Source organism: Salvelinus namaycush, chromosome 25 (genome assembly GCF_016432855.1).
Source record: "Salvelinus namaycush isolate Seneca chromosome 25, SaNama_1.0, whole genome shotgun sequence".
In the NCBI taxonomy this organism is placed as follows: domain Eukaryota; kingdom Metazoa; phylum Chordata; class Actinopteri; order Salmoniformes; family Salmonidae; genus Salvelinus; species Salvelinus namaycush.
In genome coordinates, this window is record NC_052331.1 from 834,458 (window position 1) to 846,630 (window position 12,173).

Genomic DNA, 12,173 nt, shown 5'->3' on the forward strand with positions numbered 1-12,173 from the left:
GCTGCTGGTTAAACTAAGCTACTGTCTGTATCACTGGGCCAACTGGAAAGGACACACAGAAAACACCTCTCTCAGTCTGTAGCCTAAACATATTTGTACATATTTGATTTGACATATGGGATGCTGGATGTATTTTTTGGAAAATAACATTTATATCTGGTGCCCTAAATTGTTCAGTAAAAAATAAATCCCACCTACATCCCTAAGAGAATATTTGTTGGGACAAAATGTTGCTGATAAATTGTCCCGTCATAAAATACATCTAATTATAGATGCATATGCCTATCTATAACAATGTCAATGACAATTTAGTGCTGGGTGCGTTTGAACACACTTGAGAAACGGGGCCTATAGCACTGGCTCGAACGGATGTGATGGGTATTGCTTGACCGGACCAAGAGAGCGCTTCTCGCGCGGCTATAAATCTAGAGGTTGATTGAAGTGAACTTTCCATGCTCTGTGTGCACATTCTCCTTATTTCTTACAACCTTAAATCGAAGAAAAATATTATATTTACATTTATAGGCCTTAAAATCACAAACGGGACATTTGGGCCAACGGCGTCACAAAAAAAAAATCATTTAATTAAAGATCTATAGATATGAAGGCCCCCCAAGCTATGTCCCTGGATCCTGGTCACTAGAGTAGGCTATTTGTCTTAGTCATAAAGCATTCTTAGCAAAAGTGTAATATATTTGAATGAAATGTGTTTAATAAGTCTCGAGCTGTATTAATTGCATGTGTTTAGGACTACTTAACATTTCAACTGACCTATTACATTTATTGAACGGTAATGGTCAGTAGGAAATAGCAAATCAGAAACCGGGGCTTGTACGCCTAAACAAGGAATTGTACTAAAATTAGGTCGAACTTATGTCGGCCTATTCATATTAAAGTTCTAATCAAGCAGTTGTTCGTTAGTTTTTTTCATTTGATTTTCTGCGTTTTCAACGAAATCAATTCAGTTTTGTTAATTTCTTTGTCATAATGGAAGGGCATTTCTGTTTTTGAATTTCTCCCCATATGACCATGACATTTTCCAAGTTTCTCCATGTATGAAATTATCGAAATTCAATAGCCTATAGCCTAAAATAAATAGATCAGAAATGTATTTTGATAAAGCCTCTGCGCATGGATGTCATGTTGATTAGTATAGCCTACTCGTCAGGTTTATATGCCCTACACATAAAAATACTGGAAGAATCTGAAAAACAGGCCATATCAAACTACATTTATCCAGTATTTGAATTGTTGAATGAAATTGAAAGAAAATTACACAAACCTACCAAAAATAATGGCCTAGTTTGAAATAGGCTATTTTGTCCACATTTTTTACATGTAGCCTAATTTGTGTAAATAAAGTAGAGCCTACTTTAATTTGCTCATAACATTTTGGTAAAAAGGGACAATTTGAGACATAATAGATTGCTGATATTGATTATGTTCCAATTCCTGGTGCTAAACTATTTCACGTATGTAATATGTATGTAGTTTTAGTGCGACACCCCCATAATGCTCAACCGAGAAAATATTCCAAACCCTATAGCCACAACCATGCACTGACAAAAAGCAGACTGGTTAAATGTACACACATTTTCATTCAGCAATAGCAATGCATCAAATCCGTTATGCAATTTAAAATCTATGAACAATTGTCGTTATCGTGTGCGGAATGCATCTAATTGGGCAATTCATGCATTGGGCTACAGTCACCCCTTTTGGCCTTTTCTCGATGGATGTGCAGTGCTGGCAACTATAGGCTGCAGTAACCTAGCTATACGATCATTTATTTATTCATTATACTAAAACAAAATCGTATAATAATTATATTATGTTTGGGCATCATCCTCTATTTCCTCGGCCAATTCTATGGCCACCGATAAGAGCCTTATATATGCACCATGCACAATCGTTCACCTATCATTAGCGTTACCTGGCTGGATTTGTTATTAGACCTGACCCATGGCGAAGTGACCGAACGAAAACCCACCGGTTCAGACTGTCACAATCCCAGTCATGTTCTAATGCGTCAAGCCTGTAATGCTAAAATGGAGAGAAAAACAAACGGGCCGGACGGAATGAAAACCCAGACACAGCACCACTTGCAGCGCGGGAGGACCTTATACAGTAGAGCAAGAGGGGTTAGTGTGAAAATTGATTTTTATAAAGCTCTTTTCTCATTTTGGAGACTCAGTCAAGGTTTTACTCAGCATGCAACAAACAACAAATATCAAGTCAAGTTCAGGCTGTGTCACGAAACGCATTATAAAGGTACCATTGTGGAGTCTGGGGTCCCATATCTACATAGTAATTATTTTACTGGCAGTATCTACTGTAACACTATCACCACTAGGGGGCGCACGACTCGGGAAAAGAAACCCCAGCTTTTCCTCAGTCCTCAGCATATATATATATATACACTGCTCAAAAAAATAAAGGGAACACTTAAACAACACAATGTAACTCCAAGTCAATCACACTTCTGTGAAATCAAACTGTCTACTTAGGAAGCAACACTGATTGACAATAAATTTCACATGCTGTTGTGCAAATGGAATAGACAAAAGGTGGAAATTATAGGCAATTAGCAAGACACCCCCAAAAAAGGAGTGATTCTGCAGGTGGTGACCACAGACCACTTCTCAGTTCCTATGCTTCCTGGCTGATGTTTTGGTCACTTTTGAATGCTGGCGGTGCTCTCACTCTAGTGGTAGCATGAGACGGAGTCTACAACCCACACAAGTGGCTCAGGTAGTGCAGTTCATCCAGGATGGCACATCAATGCGAGCTGTGGCAAGAAGGTTTGCTGTGTCTGTCAGCGTAGTGTCCAGAGCATGGAGGCGCTACCAGGAGACAGGCCAGTACATCAGGAGACGTGGAGGAGGCCGTAGGAGGGCAACAACCCAGCAGCAGGACCGCTACCTCCGCCTTTGTGCAAGGAGGTGCACTGCCAGCGTCCTGCAAAATGACCTCCAGCAGGCCACAAATGTGCATGTGTCAGCATATGGTCTCACAAGGGGTCTGAGGATCTCATCTCGGTACCTAATGGCAGTCAGGCTACCTCTGGCAAGCACATGGAGGGCTGTGCGGCCCCACAAAGAAATGCCACCCCACACCATGACTGACCCATCGCCAAACCGGTCATGCTGGAGGATGTTGCAGGCAGCAGAACGTTCTCCACGGCGTCTCCAGACTCTGTCATGTCTGTCACATGTGCTCATGTGCTCAGTGTGAACCTGCTTTCATCTGTGAAGAGCACAGGGCGCCAGTGGCAAATTTGCCAATCTTGGTGTTCTCTGGCAAATGCCAAACGTCCTGCACGGTGTTGGGCTGTAAGCACAACCCCCACCTGTGGACGTCGGGCCCTCATACCACCCTCATGGAGTCTGTTTCTGACCGTTTGAGCAGACACATGCACATTTGTGGCCTGCTGGAGGTCATTTTGCAGGACGCTGGCAGTGCACCTCCTTGCACAAAGGCGGAGGTAGCGGTCCTGCTGCTGAGTTGTTGCCCTCCTACGGCCTCCTCCACGTCTCCTGATGTACTGGCATGTCTCCTGGTAGCGCCTCCATGCTCTGGACACTACGCTGACAGACACAGCAAACCTTCTTGCCACAGCTCGCATTGATGTGCCATCCTGGATGAACTGCACTACCTGAGCCACTTGTGTGGGTTGTAGACTCCGTCTCATGCTACCACTAGAGTGAGAGCACCGCCAGCATTCAAAAGTGACCAAAACATCAGCCAGGAAGCATAGGAACTGAGAAGTGGTCTGTGGTCACCACCTGCAGAATCACTCCTTTTTTGGGGGTGTCTTGCTAATTGCCTATAATTTCCACCTTTTGTCTATTCCATTTGCACAACAGCATGTGAAATTTATTGTCAATCAGTGTTGCTTCCTAAGTGGACAGTTTGATTTCACAGAAGTGTGATTGACTTGGAGTTACAATGTGTTGTTTAAGTGTTCCCTTTATTTTTTTGAGCAGTGTATATATATATATATATATATATTTTTATATATATGTATATATATATATATATGTGTGTGTGTGTGTTTTATTGTCACAGACACTGGATAGGTGCAGAACGGGGCAAATGTGTTGTTTTTACATATATAATTACCATACATAAATCATGATTAGGCTATGTTGATCAGACAGAGAAATGCTGGTATGTGTCATGCTCATGTGTTGTTTCTCAAATCAAGTCAAATCAGAGGTTATTAGTTACATGCACCGAATACAACAGCTGTAGCCCTTACAGTGAAATGCTTACTTACGAGCCCCTAACCAACAATGCAGTTAAAAAAAATACGGATAAGAATAAGAAATTAAAGTAACAAGTAATTAAAGAGCAGCAGTAAAATAACAATAGCGGGACTATATACAGGGTGGTACCGGCACAGAGTCAATGTGCGGGGGCACTGGTTAGTTGAGGTAATATGTACATGTAGGTAGAGTTATTAAAGTGACTATGCATAGATGATAACAACAGAGTAGCAGTGGTGTGCAAGAGGGGGGGGCAACGCAGATAGCCTGGGTAGCCATTTGATTAGGTGTTCAGGAGTCTTATGGCTTGGGGGTAGAAGCTGTTTAGAAGCCTCTTGGACCTAAACTTAGCGCTCCAATACTGCTTGCCGTGCGGTAGCAGAGAGAACAGTCGATGACTAGGGTGGCTGGAGTCTTTGAACATTTTTAGAACCTTCCTCTGACACCGCCTGATATAGACATCCTGGATGGCAGAAAGCTTGTCCCCAGTGATGTACTGGGCCGTTCGTACTACCCTTTGTGGTGTCTTGCGGTCGGAGGCCGAGCAGTTGCCATACCAGGCAGTGATGCAACCACTCAGGATGCTCTCGATGATGCAGCTGTAGAACATTTTGAGGATCTGAGGACCCATGCCAAATCTTTTCAGTCTCCTGAGGGGGAATAGGTTTTGTCGTGCCCTCTTCACGACTGTCTTGGTGTGCTTGGACCACGTTAGTTTGTTGGTGATGTGGACACCAGGGAACTTGAAGCTATCAACCTGCTCCACTGCAGCCCCGTCGATGAGAACGGGGGCGTGCTCGGTCCTCTTTTTCCTGTAGTCCATAATCATCTCCTTTGTCTTGATCACGTTGTTGTCCTGGCACCACACGGCCATGTCTCTGACCTCCTCCCTATAGACTGTCTCGTCATTGTCGGTGATCAGACCTACCACTGTTGTGTCATCGGCAAACATAATGATGGTGTTGGGGTCGTGCCTGGCCGTGCAGTCATGAGTGAACAGGGAGTACATGAGGGGACTGAGCACGCACCCCTGATCTGTTGGGGCGATATGACAATTGGAGTGGGTCTAGGGTTTCTGGGATAATGGTGTTGATGTGAGCCATGACCAGCCTTCGAAGCACTTCATGGCTACAGACATGAGTGCTACTTGTCGGTGGTCACTCTATGACTGTAAAGTAGTTTTGTATGAGAAAGGCAGCCTAAGCGATCCATTTGTAAAAAATATGAATTTCAGTTCAATAACTAAATTTCCAACTACCACATTATATTTTCATAGAAAATATATTATATGTATAAATGGCCATATACAAATGTTCCCATGGACAACACAAACGCCCTTGCATTTCATTTGGTACAATAGGAATCATGAACACATTCACATTTACAGAACTGTGTTAAAAGTAACATTTACTCCTTGTCTATCATTACAATATTTGATATTCATATGATTCGCCTTAAATATGTTCCATTTTCCGAATATGATCTACGATCAGACAGTATCTTCTTGTTTAGTTTGTTGATTCAAATATTCTTTGGCCCCTCCTACATTCCGCCAATGGATTCGTCCGTCGTGAGGCCTTTTTGCAGTAGGGAGTGTTGTTTGGCGGACTCCTGAAGTTGTACACTACTTTGTCTGGATTTCGTAAAATTAAGAAGACTCAAATTGTTCGTTTCCATAGCTAGTCAGCTATCTAATTGTTTTATCTATCGAGGCAAGTTACAGAGGTTATTGTTTTGGGCGTGGTACACAGCTAAGTTTGTCGCAGCCAGAAGGAAATCATCTTCGGCGAGTTCCGATTCCGAGGGCTTATGATGCCGACGTTGCGGGACAGCACCATGTCTCACCCCTGCGAAAACCCTCACCAAGTCCGGGTAAAAGCTTATTACAAAGGGTAAGTAGACGGTTAGGGTTTGTGTGAGTTGTATCGTAATAAAGCACTTCGTTATTTGACTCGTTAGGAACTTGGGCTAGGCTTTATTAGCCAGACAGTTAGCTTTTTAGCTAAGTTAGCTCGCTAGTTAACGTTATAAACTTGACAGACAAGTGAAACTGTCCAGAAATGTAGTTCGTTTGCTGTTGCTAACTTACCTAGCTACTTAATGTTGGCCAGTATTAGTTAGCATGCACGTTCCCAATATGAATCTACTTTTAGTAAGTGAAGTTTCTTCCATTGTTTATGGCTTAGTAGCTAGCTACAGGTTCTGAGACATGACGAAGCTACATTGAATTTACTAGTTCACTAGCTAGCTAAATGGTAACTTTAACCAGTATGCTGATGTTTTTGATGATGCTAGCTGGATGTTTGATACTCATCACGTGTCCTCATATAGCCGTACTGTACTGAACCTGGTTAGTTATTGTTGTCACAGCTCAAATTACACTATTACAATAATTGATGTAAAGCAAACTTTGACAACATCCTGTGACATTATTATTATGAGGCTCACATTGGATGTAATCTCGGATTCGTTTTCTTATCTTTGACATAGATAGGTGAGAGTTTACAACAATTAGAGATACTTAATGTTCATGACATGATTATGCGACTATTTGGGGTGTAGCTAGTTATTTATAGTCAGTGAATAGTGGACCTAGTAATTGTATTCAGAGATGGAAATCATTTGTCACACACAGGTGTTGCCATGACACTTCTTGCTGTGTGATGGAGTCTGTGATTGTTGTTTTTCCCAAAAGAGAGACTGGCCAAACGTGTATTACCAGCCAGACCTGTTGTATTTCCCACTCACTCTAATTACCGCCCTGCCAGCACTCTATTGTCCCTGGATACTTACATGTTTTTTTTATGGAGACAAAAGCATCCAAAATATTTCTGAGATCAATGCCTTGGAAGGTCAAGTATGTGGGGAATCTGGGATGAAACATTTCATTGGTTGGTCAAGTACAGTGTTGGGTCACACATCATCAAGCCAGCTAGGCAGGCCTTAAATCAGCATTGGCGGTTGTACATGTACATTTGCGAAGGATGGGGGTGAAGGGAATTTTTGTGGAATAGCTCATCTCTGTTAGCCTACATCCAATCAGATTGAAACAGAACAATTCAATTGGATCCAGGCTAGGCCTACATCATACAGTAATTGGCTCTCGTCCGAATCTCATTTATGATTCTAACCATCAAGCCTGCTCCTTTATGTCTGCTGCACTTTCTATCAGAGTCATATAATGTATACATGGCTCTGCTTTGACTGCACAGTGTGCCAGGGTTTCCCGTACTCGGGACGTCAAGGGGTGCACATTTAGTTTTTTGACCTAGCCCTACACAGCTGACTGAACTACTCAAATCATCAATCTTTTATAATTTGAATATGCTGTGTAGTGTTAGGGCAAAAAAACTAAACTGAAGACAGAGTTTGGGAAACGCTGCAGTATGCATTCATACTGTCCTATAATAATGGCCAGTTTGACAGAAGAGAGATGGCGGTAACGAGAACTGCCCTCTAGCTCCGTTCACTTTCATAGTCTCATTCACACAGACCCACACTGCTGTCAGCCAGCTTTCCAGTCAAGGCTAGCAGTAGGCAGGGTCTGGTGACATGTGGTGTCAGGCTGTGGCAGTCTCTGCTTGTCACTGTCATTACTCTTTATTGACACATAGAGGGAGTAGTGGTTAGAATAGAGGTAGTAGTGGTTAGAATAGAGGGAGTAGTGGTTAGAATAGAGGGAGTAGTGGTTAGAATAGAGGGAGTAGTGGTTAGAATAGAGGGAGTAGTGGTTAGAATAGAGGGAGTAGTGGTTAGAATAGAGGGAGTAGTGGTTAGAATAGAGGGAGTAGTGGTTAGAATAGAGGCATGGCAGCTGGTAACAGATACTGGATGCAATGATGATACAATAAGCTTAGTAACTATTCATATATATAGCACATTTGAGTAATGATACAGCAACCTGTTTCCAATTATTTTAAGTCACCTGACTGACAGTGGAATGTTCATAGAATGTTCCAGGAACTCATCAAGTTTCTGGTTTTAAGGCGTACACTCGTAAATATTTTTATATCTCTAGGCCCATTTGTAAGCCTGTCTGCTGTCTTAGTTTTAACGCAACATTCATTTGTCTCAGGAGTTTCAATGTCACCACCAAACATCAGCTGCTATCAACTTCCTCTTTGTAAAGTAAACATTATGACGCATGAGCAATGAACAACATAGCACTGCAGTGTTTCCCCTAGGATTTCTTTCAGCAGCGGTGGCAAAGTTGGGGGAGGGGGGGATTTTACACAATTCTACACATTTTGCCATGGTGATGAGTACATTTTATAGTTTAAAGCTGGTTTCCTGCAAGTCTACACATTTTGCCATGGCGTATGCTGTGTTCTTATGCTGTCTGAGTGACTCAAACATTATAACTAAATCAATGGGGGCCCCCATGTCATGTTTTTTTTGGATTTCTTGATTATCCTTGACCGTCTATTTTTTGTTTTTTTCTCAAAGATCTTATTTAAAAATATATTGTTCCATTATCTTTTCTATATACTTTATATATGAATTTAGTCATTTTTAAGTTTACACTGAAAATGTTTTACCATTCCGAAGGTTTATAATTTTAAAAAATACATAAAAAAAAGTGGGCCTTCCGAGTGCCACTAGAGATTCTGGGTTCAAGTCCCAGTCGCAGCCGGCCGCAAACCGGGAGACCTATGGGGCAGCGCACAATTGGCCCAGCGTCGTCCGGGTTAGGGGAGTGTTTGGCCGGCAGGGATGTCCTTATCCCATCGCGCACTAGTGACTCCTATGGCAGGCCTGGCGCAGTGCACGCTGACAAGACTGTAACTACCAATTGGATACGGGGTTAAAAAAAGGGGGTAAAAATGTATACAATTATTTATTTTTTTAATGTATTTTTGGCGGCCACAATTTAGTCGATTGTTTTGTCAATAGGCTGTTGGTCGACCAAGATGTTTTTTAGTCGAGCAGTCTAAAAATATATTTTTTATGGCACACGAGACACCCGTCTGATCAGAGGACTAATGCATTCCGAAGGCCGTGGGGATGGCACACCAGTAGTACATTTACTGTTAATTCTCGGTAATTTCTGTTAATGTATTCACTATATTTTTTGTATTTTACCATTCTCATTGTTGGAGTGGTCTCGTTGTTTGCAGCGCGCACAAGCTATTCTACAATTGTGAGAAACATGTTTTGGTTTATTTCATTCCATTTACGAGTTTTGTCCATTTATTTATTGCCTTTTGTTTGGAGCGCTCCTGTCAATGTTGCGTAAGGACTCACACCTGATTACGCATTGAAGTAGGCCAAGGATACCTGACCTGTGTACAAATGTAGGCCTATAATTGTGCCCATTTAGGGATCTGATTGTCTTAACTCGCCACTGCTAATGGCCAGTAAATGAAGTGTTTTTACGTCCATTGAGAATAACAATAGTTCCTCAGAATAGCCTATTTGAAAAATCTTTCCTGCTCTCTCTCTTTCGATAACCATGCGGCGTGAAAGGGAAAAAAATGTAATGCTCTGATCCAGTGGAAACATCATAAAATAGGTCTACCCGATGAACTCTTATCCCTTGGGCAAAAAAGTTACTTTTTAGGTTTGTATTATTTGCATTTCGATTTGGATAGAATCGTGATTGATTAACCACATGACAATGATTGAGATACGAAGACATTTATAAATTTATCAAAACTGTTCTACGAAAAGGTATGCTATTACCAATAAGCATTATCACCTGTACCCCAACTAATGCAGCACAGTGGCTATAAATAAATAACTAAAGCATGGGGTTGGCCAAATATGATCTTTTAACTAGTGAAGTAGATTATTATTATATTTTACCCTATAAAACTTTTACCTGTATAAGGGTTGAAAATGGCAGATTTGGACACTAATAAGTGCCTAAATTGGAACGCAGTGACTGTACAGTAACATGCCATAAATGACGTCACAGCTCAGGCTCTGCGATTCATAGTGTTGTATTGGTTTTGACTAACAGCCGTTCTGAACTTGAGCACCTTACTCGACAAGAAGTTACCCCCATCCCTCCCTTCAATTTTTTGTTGTTGTCTGAGTGAGGGAAATGCTGTAAATTTAAGAGGACTCTATGTATTCTGGAGGATGAGACATTGAGGATTTTAAATAATACAGCTTTGATATCATACAAGCAAGCCAAACACCCGTCCAAATGTGCACTTCACATTTCCATATCACAAAACTCATGCCATATACCGTGTCATAGTTTAATCACTATGTTTGATGCACCGTTGGACATGGCATCATACCCTGGGTTGTTTTAACGGAATGAGCCTATGTTTGTCTATTGTGAAGAACATTTGCAGCGGAACACGCACCTGAGCGCACGAGAGTTTTCTTTCAACCAACCAAAATGTTTTACAGCTGTCCGGTGGCTGGTCTCAGACAATCCCGCAGGTGAAGAAGCCGGATGTGGAGGTCCTGGGGTGGTGTGGTTACACATGGTCTGTGGTTGTGAGGCCGGTTGGACGTACTGACAAATTCTTTAAAACAACATTGGAGGTGGCTTGTGATAGAGAAATGAATGTTCAATTCTCTGGCAACAGCTTTGGTGGACATTCTTGCAGGCAAGCATGCCAACTGCACGCTCCCTCAACTTGAAACATCTCTGACATTGGTGTGTGACAACTGCACATTTTAGTGGCCTTTTATTGTCCCCAGCACAAGGTGCACCTGTGTAATGAGCGTGCCGTTTAATCAGATTCTTGATATGCCATACCTGTCAGGTGGATGGATTATCTTGGCAATTGAGAAATGCTCACTAACAGGGATGTAAAGAAATTTGTGCACAGCATTTGAGAGAAATAAGCTTTTTGTGCGTATGGAACATGTCTGGGCTCTTCTATTATATCTCATGAAACATGGGACCAACACTTTATATGTTGAATTTATAGTTTTGGTCAGCATTATTGAAGTGCATGGAAATTACTTAGGAACTGAGCATACTTTGGAGAGGCGTGTGGCCACTTTGAGACACCAGTTAGTCCTCTCACACAAACCCTTGATAATTTTGTTTTATGGTGCACCTACCAAGCGTTTTCCAGTAATATTCTTATGTCACTGAATGTATTCCGATTATTTTCAGATTTTGTTATCAACAAATGCGGCACGAAGTACCATAAATGTAAAATGCACATAAAATCAAGTGTAATGTTTGGATTCAGTCTTGAGCTGTTGTGTCCTCAACTTTGTGCTAATAATTTCCCCATAATCTCCAAACTGTTCGCTTTCTATTACTACCATTATTTTCATATTTCTAATGTAGTAAACATTTCAATTTAGCTCTATCCATATAGGCCAATTCCCACGAGTGTAAAGGGTTAAAAACACGTTCCTGAACTTTGGCGACTAGGATGTTTTTTCTTTAAACCTCATGCCTAGGGCTGGATGTGTCTATGTGGAGTTCATATATGCATAAGCAATTAGCCACAAAATCCCTTGTTTGAATGTGACATTTTATCCTGCATTTTCCCCCATGTGGGCTAGCTCCCTTGCAATTCGAGTTCCAGCCAATGAGTTTCAGCCCCTCGCCATTTAAGTGATGGCTAGCAAGATGCACACACAGTAGAGGGAGAGCATCTCATTCCCCAAAAAGTTATTGACATTTTCTGGATTGACTGAACTTAATTTCTTAAAATAATGATGGACTGTCGTTTCTCTTTTCTTATTTGAGCTGTTCTTGCCATAATATGGATTTGGGTCTTTTACCAAATAGGGCCATTTTCTCTATACCACCTCTACCTTGTCACAACACAACTGATTGGCTCAAACGCAATAAGAAGGAAAGAAATTACATAACTGAACTTTTAAGAAGGCACACCTGTTAATTGAATTGCATTCCAGGTGACTACATCATGAAGCTGGTTGAGAGAATGCCAAGAAAGCTGTCAACAAGCTATCATCAAG

General features: G+C 41.5%; 1 protein-coding gene across 1 annotated transcript in view; it reads left to right on the forward strand.

Annotated features, from left to right (window-relative positions):
- Nucleotides 1-5,834: 5,834 nt before the first annotated feature.
- Nucleotides 5,835-12,173, forward strand: part of LOC120020101 (protein kinase C iota type) — a 53,871-nt gene continuing 47,532 nt past the window's right edge. The window contains exon 1 of the mRNA XM_038963546.1: nucleotides 5,835-6,160. Within this exon, the coding sequence (XP_038819474.1) occupies nucleotides 6,078-6,160 (83 nt within the window). The 5' untranslated portion in view covers nucleotides 5,835-6,077. The remainder of the gene's footprint in view (nucleotides 6,161-12,173) is intronic.